At 39.7% G+C, this 18549-nt stretch overlaps 1 protein-coding gene across 1 annotated transcript; it reads right to left on the minus strand.

The window, feature by feature from the left end:
• Positions 1 to 12488: 12488 nt before the first annotated feature.
• Positions 12489 to 13465, minus strand: ttc24 (tetratricopeptide repeat domain 24; the record flags this gene model as incomplete). The annotated part of the gene is made up of 3 exons (XM_079264249.1): positions 13338 to 13465; positions 12873 to 13095; positions 12489 to 12782 (listed from the first exon to the last, which is right to left on the minus strand). Coding segments are annotated over exons 2-3 (480 nt in total), but the record flags the coding sequence as incomplete, so codon positions are not given.
• Between the last annotated feature and the right edge of the window lie 5084 nt (positions 13466 to 18549).

The raw sequence follows: 18549 nt of genomic DNA on the forward strand, positions 1-18549 counted from the left end.
ACCATCCACACAATATAACCTCATCCACACAATATAACTTCATCCACACAATATAACTTCATCCACACAATATAACCTCATCCACACAATATAACTCATCCACACAATATAACTTCATCCACACAATATAACTTCATCCACACAATATAACCTCATCCACACAATATAACTTCATCCACACAATATAACTTCATCCACACAATATAACCTCATCCACACAATATAACTTCATCCACACAATATAACCTCATCCACACAATATAACTTCATCCACACAATATAACTTCATCCACACAATATAACTTCATCCACACAATATAACCTCATCCACACAATATAACTTCATCCACACAATATAACTTCATCCACACAATATAACTTCATCCACACAATATAACTCATCCACACAATATAACCTCATCCACACAATATAACCTCATCCACACAATATACCTCATCCACACAATATAACTTCATCCACACAATATAACTCATCCACACAATATAACCTCATCCACACATATAACCTCATCCACACAATATAACCATACATCCACACAATATAACATCCATCCACACAATATAACTTCATCCACACAATATAACTTCATCCACACAAATAACCTCATCCACACAATATAACTTCATCCACACAATATAACTTCATCCACACAATATAACCCCACAATAAACTTCATCCACACAATATAACCTTCATCCACACAATATAACCTCATCCACACAATATAACACATCCACACAATATAACTTCATCCACACAATATAACTTCATCCACACAATATAACTTCATCCACACAATATAACTTCATCCACACAATATAACTTCATCCACACAATATAACTTCATCCACACAATATAACCCCACAAACTCATCCACACAATATAACCTCATCCACACAATATAACTTCATCCACACAATATAACTTCATCCACACAATATAACCTCATCCACACAATATAACTTCATCCACACAATATAACTTCATCCACACAATATAACCTCATCCACACAATATAACTTCATCCACACAATATAACTTCATCCACACAATATAACCTCATCCACACAATATAACCTCATCCACACAATATAACTTCATCCACACAATATAACTTCATCCACACAATATAACTTCATCCACACAATATAACTTCATCCACACAATATAACTTCATCCACACAATATAACCTCATCCACACAATATAACTTCATCCACACAATATAACTTCATCCACACAATATAACTTCATCCACACAATATAACTTCATCCACACAATATAACCTCATCCACACAATATAACTTCATCCACACAATATAACTTCATCCACACAATATAACTTCATCCACACAATATAACTTCATCCACACAATATAACTTCATCCACACAATATAACCTCATCCACACAATATAACTTCATCCACACAATATAACTTCATCCACACAATATAACTTCATCCACACAATATAACCTCATCCACACAATATAACTTCATCCACACAATATAACCTCATCCACACAATATAACTTCATCCACACAATATAACTTCATCCACACAATATAACTTCATCCACACAAATAACCTCATCCACACAATATAACCTCATCCACACAATATAACCTCATCCACACAATATAACTTCATCCACACAATATAACCTCATCCACACAATATAACCTCATCCACACAATATAACCTCATCCACACAATATAACTTCATCCACACAATATAACCTCATCCACACAATATAACTTCATCCACACAATATAACTTCATCCACACAATATAACCTCATCCACACAATATAACCTCATCCACACAATATAACTTCATCCACACAATATAACCTCATCCACACAATATAACTTCATCCACACAATATAACTTCATCCACACAATATACCTTCGTCCACACAATATAACCTCGTCCACACAATATAACCTCATCCACACAATATAACCTCATCCACACAATATACCTCATCCACACAATATAACTTCATCCACACAATATAACCTGCATCCACACAATATAACCTCATCCACACAATATAACCTCGTCCACACAATATAACTTCATCCACACAATATAACCTCATCCACACAATATAACTTCATCCACACAATATAACTTCATCCACACAATATAACCTCATCCACACAATATAACCTCATCCACACAATATAACTTCATCCACACAATATAACCTCATCCACACAATATAACTTCATCCACACAATATAACTTCATCCACACAATATAACCTCATCCACACAATATAACCTCATCCACACAATATAACTTCATCCACACAATATAACCTCATCCACACAATATAACTTCATCCACACAATATAACTTCATCCACACAATATAACTTCATCCACACAATATAACCTCATCCACACAATATAACCTCATCCACACAATATAACTTCATCCACACAATATAACCTCATCCACACAATATAACTTCATCCACACAATATAACTTCATCCACACAATATAACTTCGTCCACACAATATAACCTCGTCCACACAATATAACCTCATCCACACAATATAACTCATCCACACAATATAACATCATCCACACAATATAACTTCATCCACACAATATAACCTCATCCACACAATATAACTTCATCCACACAATATAACTTCATCCACACAATATAACTTCATCCACACAATATAACCTCATCCACACAATATAACTTCATCCACACAATATAACTTCATCCACACAATATAACCTCATCCACACAATATAACTTCATCCACACAATATAACTTCATCCACACAATATAACTTCATCCACACAATATAACTTCATCCACACAATATAACCTCATCCACACAATATAACTTCATCCACACAATATAACTTCATCCACACAATATAACCTCGTCCACACAATATAACTTCATCCACACAATATAACCTCATCCACACAATATAACTTCATCCACACAATATAACCTCATCCACACAATATAACCTCATCCACACAATATAACTTCATCCACACAATATAACCTCATCCACACAATATAACTTCATCCACACAATATAACTTCATCCACACAATATAACCTCATCCACACAATATAACCTCATCCACACAATATAACTCATCCACACAATATAACCTCATCCACACAATATAACTTCATCCACACAATATAACTTCATCCACACAATATAACCTCTTCCACACAATATAACCTCATCCACACAATATAACCTCATCCACACAATATAACTTCATCCACACAATATAACCTCATCCACACAATATAACTTCATCCACACAATATAACTTCATCCACACAATATAACTTCATCCACACAATATAACCTCATCCACACAATATAACGTCATCCACACAATATAACGTCATCCACACAATATAACCTCATCCACACAATATAACGTCATCCACACAATATAACTTCATCCACACAATATAACTTCATCCACACAATATAACTTCATCCACACAATATAACTTCATCCACACAATATAACTTCATCCACACAATATAACTTCATCCACACAATATAACTTCATCCACACAATATAACTTCATCCACACAATATAACTTCATCCACACAATATAACCTCATCCACACAATATAACCTCATCCACACAATATAACTTCATCCACACAATATAACCTCATCCACACAATATAACCTCATCCACACAATATAACCTCATCCACACAATATAACCTCATCCACACAATATAACCTCATCCACACAATATAACTTCATCCACACAATATAACTTCATCCACACAATATAACTTCATCCACACAATATAACTTCATCCACACAATAACTTCATCCACACAATATAACTTCATCCACACAATATAACTTCATCCACACAATATAACTTCATCCACACAATATAACCTCATCCACACAATATAACCTCATCCACACAATATAACTTCATCCACACAATATAACCTCATCCACACAATATAACCTCATCCACACAATATAACCTCATCCACACAATATAACTTCATCCACACAATATAACTTCATCCACACAATATAACCTCATCCACACAATATAACCTCATCCACACAATATAACTTCATCCACACAATATAACCTCATCCACACAATATAACTTCATCCACACAATATAACCTCATCCACACAATATAACCTCATCCACACAATATAACTTCATCCACACAATATAACCTCATCCACACAATATAACACTCATCCACACAATATAACTTCATCCACACAATATAACCTCATCCACACAATATAACTTCCATCCACACAATATAACCTCATCCACACAATATAACCTCATCCACACAATATAACTTCATCCACACAATATAACCTCATCCACACAATATAACTTCATCCACACAATATAACTTCATCCACACAATATAACCTCATCCACACAATATAACCTCATCCACACAATATAACCTCATCCACACAATATAACCTCATCCACACAATATAACTTCATCCACACAATATAACTTCATCCACACAATATAACTTCATCCACACAATATAACCTCATCCACACAATATAACCTCATCCACACAATATAACCTCTTCCACACAATATAACCTCATCCACACAATATAACCTCATCCACACAATATAACTTCATCCACACAATATAACCTCATCCACACAATATAACTTCATCCACACAATATAACTTCATCCACACAATATAACCTCATCCACACAATATAACTTCATCCACACAATATAACTTCATCCACACAATATAACCTCGTCCACACAATATAACTTCATCCACACAATATAACCTCATCCACACAATATAACTTCATCCACACAATATAACTTCATCCACACAATATAACTTCATCCACACAATATAACTTCATCCACACAATATAACTTCATCCACACAATATAACTTCATCCACACAATATAACTTCATCCACACAATATAACTTCATCCACACAATATAACTTCATCCACACAATATAACTTCATCCACACAATATAACTTCATCCACACAATATAACTTCATCCACACAATATAACCTCATCCACACAATATAACCTCATCCACACAATATAACCTCATCCACACAATATAACTTCATCCACACAATATAACTTCATCCACACAATATAACCTCATCCACACAATATAACCTCATCCACACAATATAACTTCATCCACACAATATAACTTCATCCACACAATATAACTTCATCCACACAATATAACTTCATCCACACAATATAACTTCATCCACACAATATAACTTCATCCACACAATATAACTTCATCCACACAATATAACCTCATCCACACAATATAACTTCATCCACACAATATAACCTCATCCACACAATATAACCTCATCCACACAATATAACTTCATCCACACAATATAACCTCATCCACACAATATAACTTCATCCACACAATATAACCTCATCCACACAATATAACTTCATCCACACAATATAACCTCATCCACACAATATAACTTCATCCACACAATATAACTTCATCCACACAATATAACCTCATCCACACAATATAACTTCATCCACACAATATAACCTCATCCACACAATATAACCTCATCCACACAATATAACCTCATCCACACAATATAACTTCATCCACACAATATAACTTCATCCACACAATATAACTTCATCCACACAATATAACTTCATCCACACAATATAACTTCATCCACACAATAAACCTTCATCCACACAATATAACTTCATCCACACAATATAACCTCATCCACACAATATAACTTCATCCACACAATATAACTTCATCCACACAATATAACCTCATCCACACAATATAACTTCATCCACACAATATAACCTCATCCACACAATATAACTTCATCCACACAATATAACCTCATCCACACAATATAACTTCATCCACAATAAACTCATCCACACAATATAACCTCATCCACACAATATAACTCATCCACACAATATAACCTCATCCACACAATATAACCTCATCCACACAATATAACCTCATCCACACAATATAACTTCATCCACACAATATAACTTCATCCACACAATATAACCTCATCCACACAATATAACCTCATCCACACAATATAACTTCATCCACACAATATAACTTCATCCACACAATATAACCTCATCCACACAATATAACTTCATCCACACAATATAACCTCATCCACACAATATAACTTCATCCACACAATATAACCTCGTCCACACAATATAACTTCATCCACACAATATAACCTCGTCCACACAATATAACCTCATCCACACAATATAACTTCATCCACACAATATAACTTCATCCACACAATATAACTTCATCCACACAATATAACCTCATCCACACAATATAACTTCATCCACACAATATAACTTCATCCACACAATATAACTTCATCCACACAATATAACTTCATCCACACAATATAACCTCATCCACACAATATAACCTCATCCACACAATATAACTTCATCCACACAATATAACCTCTTCCACACAATATAACTTCATCCACACAATATAACTTCATCCACACAATATAACTTCATCCACACAATATAACCTCATCCACACAATATAACCTCATCCACACAATATAACTTCATCCACACAATATAACTTCATCCACACAATATAACCTCATCCACACAATATAACTTCATCCACACAATATAACTTCATCCACACAATATACCTCATCCACACAATATAACCTCATCCACACAATATAACTTCATCCACACAATATAACCTCGTCCACACAATATAACTTCATCCACACAATATAACCTCGTCCACACAATATAACCTCATCCACACAATATAACCTCATCCACACAATATAACTTCATCCACACAATATAACTTCATCCACACAAACCTCATCCACACAATATAACTTCATCCACACAATATAACTTCATCCACACAATATAACTTCATCCACACAATATAACTTCATCCACACAATATAACCTCATCCACACAATATAACCTCGTCCACACAATATAACCTCATCCACACAATATAACCTCATCCACACAATATAACTTCATCCACACAATATAACCTCTTCCACACAATATAACCTCATCCACACAATATAACCTCATCCACACAATATAACTTCATCCACACAATATAACTTCATCCACACAATATAACTTCATCCACACAATATAACTTCATCCACACAATATAACCTCATCCACACAATATAACTTCATCCACACAATATAACCTCATCCACACAATATAACCTCATCCACACAATATAACCTCATCCACACAATATAACTTCATCCACACAATATAACTTCATCCACACAATATAACCTCATCCACACAATATAACCTCATCCACACAATATAACTTCATCCACACAATATAACCTCATCCACACAATATAACCTCATCCACACAATATAACTTCATCCACACAATATAACCTCATCCACACAATAAACCTCATCCACACAATATAACTTCATCCACACAATATAACTTCATCCACACAATATAACTTCATCCACACAATATAACCTCATCCACACAATATAACTTCATCCACACAATATAACCTCATCCACACAATATAACCTCATCCACACAATATAACTTCATCCACACAATATAACTCATCCACACAATATAACCTCATCCACACAATATAACTTCATCCACACAATATAACTTCATCCACACAATATAACTTCATCCACAATATAACTTCATCCACACAATATAAACTTCATCCACACAATATAACCTCATCCACACAATATAACCTCATCCACACAATATAACTTCATCCACACAATATAACCTCATCCACACAATATAACCTCATCCACACAATATAACCTCGTCCACACAATATAACTTCATCCACACAATATAACCTCATCCACACAATATAACTTCATCCACACAATATAACTCATCCACACAATATAACCTCATCCACACAATATAACCTCATCCACACAATATAACCTCATCCACACAATATAACTTCATCCACACAATATAACTTCATCCACACAATATAACCTCATCCACACAATATAACTTCATCCACACAATATAACCTCATCCACACAATATAACCTCATCCACACAATATAACCTCGTCCACACAATATAACCTTCATCCACACAATATAACCTCATCCACACAATATAACTTCATCCACACAATATAACCTCATCCACACAATATAACCTCATCCACACAATATAACCTCGTCCACACAATATAACCTCATCCACACAATATAACCTCATCCACACAATATAACTTCATCCACACAATATAACCTCATCCACACAATATAACCTCGTCCACACAATATAACCTTCGTCCACACAATATAACATCATCCACACAATATAACCTCATCCACACAATATAACTTCATCCACACAATATAACCTCATCCACACAATATAACCTCATCCACACAATATAACCTCGTCCACACAATATAACCTCGTCCACACAATATAACCTCATCCACACAATATAACCTCATCCACACAATATAACTTCATCCACACAATATAACTTCATCCACACAATATAACCTCATCCACCACAATATAACTTCATCCACACAATATAACTTCATCCACACAATATAACTTCATCCACACAATATAACTTCATCCACACAATATAACTTCATCCACACAATATAACTTCATCCACACAATATAACTTCATCCACACAATATAACCTCATCCACACAATATAACCTCATCCACACAATATAACCTCATCCACACAATATAACCTCATCCACACAATATAACTTCATCCACACAATATAACTTCATCCACACAATATAACCTCATCCACACAATATAACTTCATCCACACAATATAACTTCATCCACACAATATAACCTCGTCCACACAATATAACCTCATCCACACAATATAACCTCATCCACACAATATAACCTCGTCCACACAATATAACCTCGTCCACACAATATAACCTCATCCACACAATATAACCTCATCCACACAATATAACTTCATCCACACAATATAACCTCATCCACACAATATAACCTCATCCACACAATATAACTTCATCCACACAATATAACTTCATCCACACAATATAACCTCATCCACACAATATAACTTCATCCACACAATTATAACTTCATCCACACAATATAACCTCGTCCACACAATATAACTTCATCCACACAATATAACTTCATCCACACAATATAACTTCATCCACACAATATAACTTCATCCACACAATATAACTTCATCCACACAATATAACCTCGTCCACACAATATAACTTCATCCACACAATATAACTTCATCCACACAATATAACTTCATCCACACAATATAACCTCGTCCACACAATATAACTTCATCCACACAATATAACTTCATCCACACAATATAACTTCATCCACACAATATAACTTCATCCACACAATATAACCTCATCCACACAATATAACTTCATCCACACAATATAACTTCATCCACACAATATAACTTCATCCACACAATATAACCTCATCCACACAATATAACTTCATCCACACAATATAACCTCATCCACACAATATAACCTCATCCACACAATATAACCTCATCCACACAATATAACTTCATCCACACAATATAACTTCATCCACACAATATAACCTCATCCACACAATATAACTTCATCCACACAATATAACCTCGTCCACACAATATAACTTCATCCACACAATATAACCTCATCCACACAATATAACTTCATCCACACAATATAACCTCATCCACACAATATAACTTCATCCACACAATATAACCTCGTCCACACAATATAACTTCATCCACACAATATAACCTCATCCACACAATATAACTTCATCCACACAATATAACCTCATCCACACAATATAACTTCATCCACACAATATAACTTCATCCACACAATATAACCTCATCCACACAAAACAGACCTGACACACATGTTAGACCTGACACACATGTTAGACCTGACACACCTGTTAGACCTGACACACCTGTTAGACCTGACACAACTGTTAGACCTGACACACCTGTTAGACCTGACACACCTGTTAGACCTAAAACACCTGTTAGACCTAAAACACCTGTTAGACCTAAAACACCTGTTAGACCTGACACACATGTTAGACCTAAAACACCTGTTAGACCTGACACACATGTTAGACCTGACACACCTGTTAGACCTGACACACCTGTTAGACCTAAAACACCTGTTAGACCTGACACACCTGTTAGACCTGACACACGTGTTAGACCTAAAACACCTGTTAGACCTAAAACACCTGTTAGACCTAAAACACCTGTTAGACCTGACACACACGTTAGACCTGACACACCTGTTAGACCTGACACACCTGTTAGACCTGACACACATGTTAGACCTGACACACCTGTTAGACCTGACACACCTGTTAGACCTGACACACCTGTTAGACCTAAAACACCTGTTAGACTTGACACACCTGTTAGACCTGACACACCTGTTAGACCTAAAACACCTGTTAGACCTGACACACATGTTAGACCTGACACAAATGTTAGACCTGACACACCTGTTAGACCTAAAACACCTGTTAGACCTGACACACATGTTAGACCTGACACATATGTTAGACCTGACACACCTGTTAGACCTGACACACCTGTTAGACCTAAAACACCTGTTAGACCTGACACACCTGTTAGACCTGACACACCTGTTAGACCTAAAACACCTGTTAGACCTAAAACACCTGTTAGACCTGACACACATGTTAGACCTGACACACCTGTTAGACCTGACACACATGTTAGACCTGACACACCTGTTAGACCTGACACACCTGTTAGACCTAAAACACCTGTTAGACCTGACACACATGTTAGACCTGACACACCTGTTAGACCTGACACACATGTTAGACCTGACACACCTGTTAGACCTGACACACCTGTTAGACCTAAAACACCTGTTAGACCTGACACACCTGTTAGACCTGACACACCTGTTAGACCTAAAACACCTGTTAGACCTGACACACCTGTTAGACCTGACACACCTGTTAGACCTGACACACCTGTTAGACCTGACACACCTGTTAGACCTAAAACACCTATTAGACCTGACACACCTGTTAGACCTAAAACACCTGTTAGACCTGACACACCTGTTAGACCTGACACACCTGTTAGACCTAAAACACCTGTTAGACCTGACACACCTGTTAGACCTAAAACACCTGTTAGACCTGACACACCTGTTAGACCTGACACACCTGTTAGACCTAAAACACCTGTTAGACCTGACACACCTGTTAGACCTGACACACCTGTTAGACCTGACACACCTGTTAGACCTAAAACACCTGTTAGACCTGACACACATGTTAGACCTGACACACACGTTAGACCTGACACACGTGTTAGACCTGACACACCTGTTAGACCTGACACACATGTTAGACCTGACACACCTGTTAGACCTAAAACACATGTTAGACCTGACACACATGTTAGACCTAAAACACCTGTTAGACCTGACACACCTGTTAGACCTAAAACACCTGTTAGACCTGACACACCTGTTAGACCTAAAACACCTGTTAGACCTGACACACATGTTAGACCTGACACACATGTTAGACCTGACACACCTGTTAGACCTAAAACACCTGTTAGACCTGACACACCTGTTAGACCTGACACACCTGTTAGACCTGACACACATGTTAGACCTGACACACCTGTTAGACCTAAAACACCTGTTAGACCTAAAACACCTGTTAGACCTGACACACCTGTTAAACCTGACACACGTGTTAGACCAGACACACCTGTTAAACTTGACACACCTGTTAGACTTGACACACCTGTTAGACCTGACACACATGTTAGACCTGACACACCTGTTAGACCTAAAACACCTGTTAGACCTAAAACACCTGTTAGACCTGACACACCTGTTAGACCTGACACACGTGTTAGACCAGACACACCTGTTAAACTTGACACACCTGTTAGACTTGACACACCTGTTAGACCTGACACACCTGTTAGACTTGACACACCTGTTAGACCTGACACACCTGTTAGACCTAAAACACCTGTTAGACCTAAAACACCTGTTAGACCAGACACACGTGTTAGACCTGACACACCTGTTAGACCTAAAACACCTGTTAGACCTGACACACCTGTTAGACCTGACACACCTGTTAGACCTAAAACACCTGTTAGACCAGACACACCTGTTAGACCAGACACACCTGTCAGACCAGACACACCTGTTAGACCTAATTATGCATCAGGTGTGGTATCTGGTTCCAACCTGAGTCCTGCGATAGCAGTGGCTCATCTGCATGCAGGTATCCCCCTCATTGCGCCCGTCGCCCTGGGACCTGTACAGCTGTGCGGCTTGTTGGAAGTAGGCAGCCGCCTCTCGGTTCTGTCCTAATTCCTTGTGGGCTAACGCCACATTAAACTGCAGGTCTGGGATCCGGTCTGCCTTTGGACCTGGCTGAACCCGATACAGTAAGTCCAGACCTTTCTCAGGATGGCCCGCCTCCACATAGGCTGCTCCGAGGTTAAAGGAACATGCTTGCAAGACCCTGGAGTCCTTCAGCTTCGAGCAGAAAAGCATGAAGTAGGTTATATCAGCTAAACACTCACCTGTCCCTCCCACCTGTCATTCACCTTTAACTTGTGGTCTCACCTGTGCTGCGGTCTTCAGAGCATCTCTGAAGCAGGTGAGAGCATCCTCTACTCGTCCATCCTGCAGAGCTTTGTGACCAGCGTATGTAAACCCCTTGATGTCTGCTGTCCTCCTCTGCTCCTTCCTCCTGCTCCTCTTCCTGTCTTTCACCTTTTCATCACCTGAAGGAGACGCACCAGACGCCATAATCTGCCTGCGGCAGGGAAGGTCACCTGGATGGATTCTGAAGACACAGAAAACACCTCCTCTTTGTAGATCAATACAACCTCATCAGGTGTCATGAAGAAGTCAGAGCTTCTTCAGACTGTTCCAGGCGTCTGCTGAGAAAAACATCCGGGTATATTTGAAAAAGAAAGTCACACATGATCAAATTATCGATCTGTTTTGATAAGTAAAGTAAGAACAAATGACCAGAAACTGGAAAATTGGGAGGAATGTTATGAAAACAGGTCTGCAGCCTCTTACAATCAGCTGATGCCTGGAAACCGTCACAGCTCCAAGGATCAAGTTCCTGAAGGCAACACTGCAACAAGCAACCCAACATAAACAACTAGCTACCGTTTAACCGGGTTGCTATGGCAACGCAGAAGCGCTCGACAGATAGAGGTAAAGTCGTTAAATTAACTAAGAAACGGTTTTGCAAAATAATATCACATTTTTAGGCGCGTTTCTGGTCCAAAAAGTGGGCTTAAAACTGAGCAACATTAAAGTCAAAGAACGGAGAACTACGAGATCCACAATGCAGTTCGAAAAGGTTCTGGCCAATAGCAGAGGAGGCTGATCAATCAGCCAATCAGAGAGCGGCGGGTGTTTCAAACCCCAGACAGGAAGCGGAGCAGAGGACGGTTAGAATAACACGAGTTTCCAGCCGGACCTGTTGTTTCTACCTGCATCCGAACCGAACCGGACTTTTCTGGACAATCTGAGGATTACAGTCACAGAGAAGGAAAAGAAACGGAGCTGACAGCCAGCATGGCGGAATCAGCTGCGCAGAGTTCCTGTGAGTTGAAACGTTTTGTTCCGTTTTGTCCTGATAAGAAGTTAAAACCAGTTAGTTTTCAGCTTTTCCAGTCCAGACTAATTTATAAAGCTTATAACCCTGGTGTGATGTTCATGGGTCTGGTGGACCTGCTGGAGTTTTGGGTTTCAAAACAAGACAAACCTTTTTATGTGAAAATACTCAACAGATGTTAACTTAGTCACATTTACAAGCCATATGCACAGCAACCATGGTTATTATTTCCCCTTTTATACAACACATTCATGGATTAATGTGCAACTCGTTCTGTTTTTAATGTAATATGATATGAAAATTAGTTATAATCAAGTGAAGTCAGAAGAAAAAACACATTTACAAATAAAGCAAGATGTTTCTCAGCTACTGATTTTATTCATATGGTTCCCTCCATGGTCAGTTTTCTCTTTCGGAGCTCCTGTCCTCACCTGTATCAGGTAAAGTTGTGTCCTCTCAGTCCCTGATTCAGGTCCTGGTTTTTACTGGTTTTTCTCAGTGGCTCCTCCATCAGGTTTCCTGTGTAGACTTGTTCCAAACTTATGAGGAGGTGGCATCAGAGGCAGCTTTATACATGACTTTCCAGGTTTACATGGTATTTACTGCCTACAGGGTTTTCTACAAAAACACGCCTTCCTTCGACATCAATCTTTTCTGGATGAATCTGGGATGAAAAGCTCAGATCAAGACTTGATGTCCAGAACATGAGAAACTGCCAGGCGGGCCGGTCCCGGTTCCTGGCGGGGCGGTCCTCGCTCTTGGCGGGCCGGTCCCGGTTCCTGGCGGGCCGGTCCCGGATCTGGTTCCTGAAACTGGGACCGGGTTTCAGGTTTGGGAACATTTCTTGACGATTATTGCACCATTGCAGGTGATTTGCTTCACTGTCAACACAGCTTAACTGTAGGTAGGAAGACCGCTCTTTTTCCATGCGCTCTGTCTGTGATAGTGTAGCAGAGGATGCTGCTGCCCCTCTGAAGAAGCTTGCAAGGATTTTTTTCTTTAGTGGCTCTGTTGGCTGTGAAACAGGCAACTCATCTGTGCTCTGAGTCTGGTCAGACTCAGACAGTGTCGTCTCCATCTCAGTTATGGCTTTGTTCTTGATGTCCTCCACCTTTTCATTTGTGCAGTATGTTGTCTTGAATCTGGGATCCATTAAGCCTGCCATGTCGAGCAGGTCGTCAGTGGAAGGATCAGAATACTTCTCACACAGGTAATCCAGGATGGAGGTTTTGATAAATTTGGTCAGTGGAGAATCGTCCTCCTGATGTGCCAAGATGCTGGACTAGAAGAGATGGAGAACAGGCTTCACATAAGACACTGTGACATAGCTCTCACCAGACAGAGCATCAGTGAATTCCAGGAGAGGTTTGAGAGCCTTGTGCACTGACTCAAGGACTTCCAGGTCTTTCCAGGTGAGAACAAGATGCCGTTTTTTTTTTTTTTTTTTGTCTGCTGCTAAGACTTGAGATATAGCTCGCTCCTGCTCAAGGACCCATTCTATCATCTTCGCTCTGGATCCCCACCTGGTAGGAAACTCACTGATCAGCTGGTGTCGAGGAAGATTCAGCTCTTGCTGTGGCCAGGTCTCTCCTCCTTTTCCAACTAAAAGAGAAGCTGCTGACCACCTTTTTTCATACAGCAACAGCACGGTCGATACGAGCGTCTTTCATGCTTCTCTCTGAGAAAGAGAACAAACATTAAAAATGTTTTAGTAATTGTGAAGAAAGCCACTCAGCCTACCACCAAAACTAACTTTGGTGGGCATTTGTGTACAGTAATGTGTACAAGTGAAAATGCTTACAAAAAATACAAGTTTAAAGGTATAAAAACACTATAAATAGCAGTATAGTCTGACACTTAAGCAGAAAAATAATGCAATAAAATAAAAAATGATTTGTAATTTAAAAAAACAAAACAAAACAAAAACTTCTGAAAAAATGCATCTCACAAAAAATAACTCACAGGCTCACTCACTGTCTCTCTCTCTCTCACACACACACACACATACACGCTTAAATCATAGGGGCAAATGCTTACCAATTGCAAGATGTAGGCGATGGCCAAAACACTGTAGACGTGTACAGTGGTTCAGGCTTATGGCTTTTACGATGTTTGAGCCATTATCTGTGGTAATGCACACCTGACTTGCTGTATTCAAGTTCCATGACATGATAACATCTTTCAGGCCTTGTGCGATTATCTCGCCTGTATGGTCTTCTGGGAGAAAGCTGGTCTGGAGGCACTTGCTTTTCAACTCCCAGTTATCGACATAGTGGACCGTTAGGCTGAGGTATGGCTCACATGTTCGGCTGCTCCATAAATCGGCAGTTGTGGAGAAATGTGTCATATTGGTAAGTTGACTCGTCAGCTCTTATCTCACTTTAATGTACAAATTTGGTAGAGCTGTCTCTGCAAAATATTTACGAGTAGGTAGACGATATCTTCGGTCAAGTGTAATGATAAGCTTTCTGAATCTGGGTTTTTCCAACTACAATCACTGGAACCATGTCTTTCGCTATGTGGAATGTTACTGCAGACGTTATCTCCTGCTTTGGACTGTCTCTTTCATATGCTGTTGTTTTGGAATAAGAAGACGCCAGACTTAGTTGCGTCAGTGGTGGTTGCTGCGCCACTTTCTTTGCAATGGCGCAGGCCGGATATCCGCTTGTGCGGAGTTTCAAGCACTCCTCGTGCTCTAGGGGGTGACTTTTCAAATGATGAAATAAATTTGTGGTACTACTACTTTTTGTGGTGACACTTTTGCGACATACTTTACATATGACAGTTGTTTGGTCAACATCCTCTCTCCGGTATCCAACCACCGCCAGATGATGGACCCTGTGCTACTTTTCTGAGGAACAAATTCTTCCTCCTCCATTTTTCGCAACTCGCGCTGCTACTGCTACCGCTACCGGAGCTCTCTGCTAGAAAAGCTGCTACATGCTGCCTCTCATGACGTAGCATGTAGCTTACGTTATGCACGTAACGAGGTGCGCTTGCTTTACCTCTCTGCAAAACGGTGCAGAGTTGAGGAGGAGTGACAAAAACCCCGCCCACAGCTAAAAACAACTGCGTGACAACAGGTTACTCGAATATGACGAATATAGACATTTTCTATATCGCAAAGAGGACTAGCCACGATATCTCGAGTATATTTGATATATCGCCCAGCCCTACATGCAGTCATGAAGTAGGTGAGTTATGGAGCCGGTGGTTCCAGGAGCCGGTGGTTCCAGGAGCCAGTGGGTCCAGGAGCCGAGCCGGTGGGTCCAGGAGCCGAGCCGGTGGGTCCAGGAGCCGGTTGGGTCCAGGAGCCGTGGAGCCGGTTGGGTCCAGGAGCCGTGGAGCCGGTTGGGTCCAGGAGCCGTGGAGTAGGTTGGGTCCAGGAGCCGTGGAGTAGATTGGTCATGGAGTCACGAAGTAGGTGAGTCATGAAGTAGGAGAGTCATGGAATAAGTTGGTCCTGGAGTAGGTAAGTCATGGAGTAGGTTGGTCCTGGAGTAGGTAAGTCATGGAGTCATGGAGTAGGTAAGTCATGGAAGTCATGGAGTCATGTAGTAGGTAAGTCATGGAGTAGGTAAGTCATGGAAGTCATGGAGTAGGTAAGTCATGGAGTAGGTAAGTCATGGAGTAGGTAAGTCATGGAGTCATGGAGTAGGTAGGTCATGGAGTCATGGAGTAGGTTGGTCATGGAGTAAGGGAGTCATGGAGTAGGTTGGTCATGGAGTATGGGAGTCATGGAGTAGGTTGGTCATGGAGTAGGTAGGTCATGGAGTCATGGAGTAGGTAGGTCATGGAGTCATGGAGTCGGTAGGTCATGGAGTCATGGAGTCGGTAGGTCATGGAGTCATGGAGTAGGTAGGTCATGGAGTAAGGGAGTCATGGAGTAGGTAGGTCATGGAGTATGGGAGTCATGGAGTAGGTTGGTCATGGAGTATGGGAGTCATGGAGTAGGTTGGTCATGGAGTAGGTTGGTCATGGAGTAGGGGAGTCATGGAGTCATGGAGTAAGTTGGTCATGGAGTCTTGGAATAGGTTAGGCAAGGAGTCATGGAGTCGGTTGGTCATGGAGTCGGTTGGTCATGGAATAGGTTGGTCATGGAGTCATGGAGTCGGTTGGTCATGGAGTCATGGAGTCGGTTGGTCATGGAGTAGGTTGCTGCTGTAAACATGTTTCTGCTGTGAAGTTTGTCTTTTTAACATGAAAATGAAATGAAAAATACTTTATTAATCCCCAAAGGGAAATTCAATATTTTAGTCAATAATTAATTTGAGGAGGTCTTGTTCCGGAGGCTGATGGCTGCTGGCAGGAATGATCTTCTGTATCTTTCAGTCTTACATCGGACCTGAAGAAGCCTCTCACTGAACACACTTTGTTGTTTCATCACTGTGTTGTGGAGAGGGTGTGAAGAATCCTCCATCATCTTCATCAGCTTGTGCAGCATTCTTCTTTGGACAATCAGCTCCAGCGGCTCCAGAGTTACTCCAAGCACAGAAGCAGCTTTCTGGATCAGTTTGTTGATTCTCTTCAAGTCTCTGGTTCTGATGCTACTACCCCAGCAGATGCTGCAAAGCTGACTGCACTCTCCACAACAGACTTATAGAAGATATGCAACATCTTGGTGCAGACGTTAAACCATCTCAGCTTCCTTAAGAAGTACAGTCT

The sequence above is a fragment of the Telmatherina bonti genome (assembly GCF_933228915.1).
Source record: "Telmatherina bonti genome assembly, contig: scaffold_203, whole genome shotgun sequence".
In the NCBI taxonomy this organism is placed as follows: domain Eukaryota; kingdom Metazoa; phylum Chordata; class Actinopteri; order Atheriniformes; family Telmatherinidae; genus Telmatherina; species Telmatherina bonti.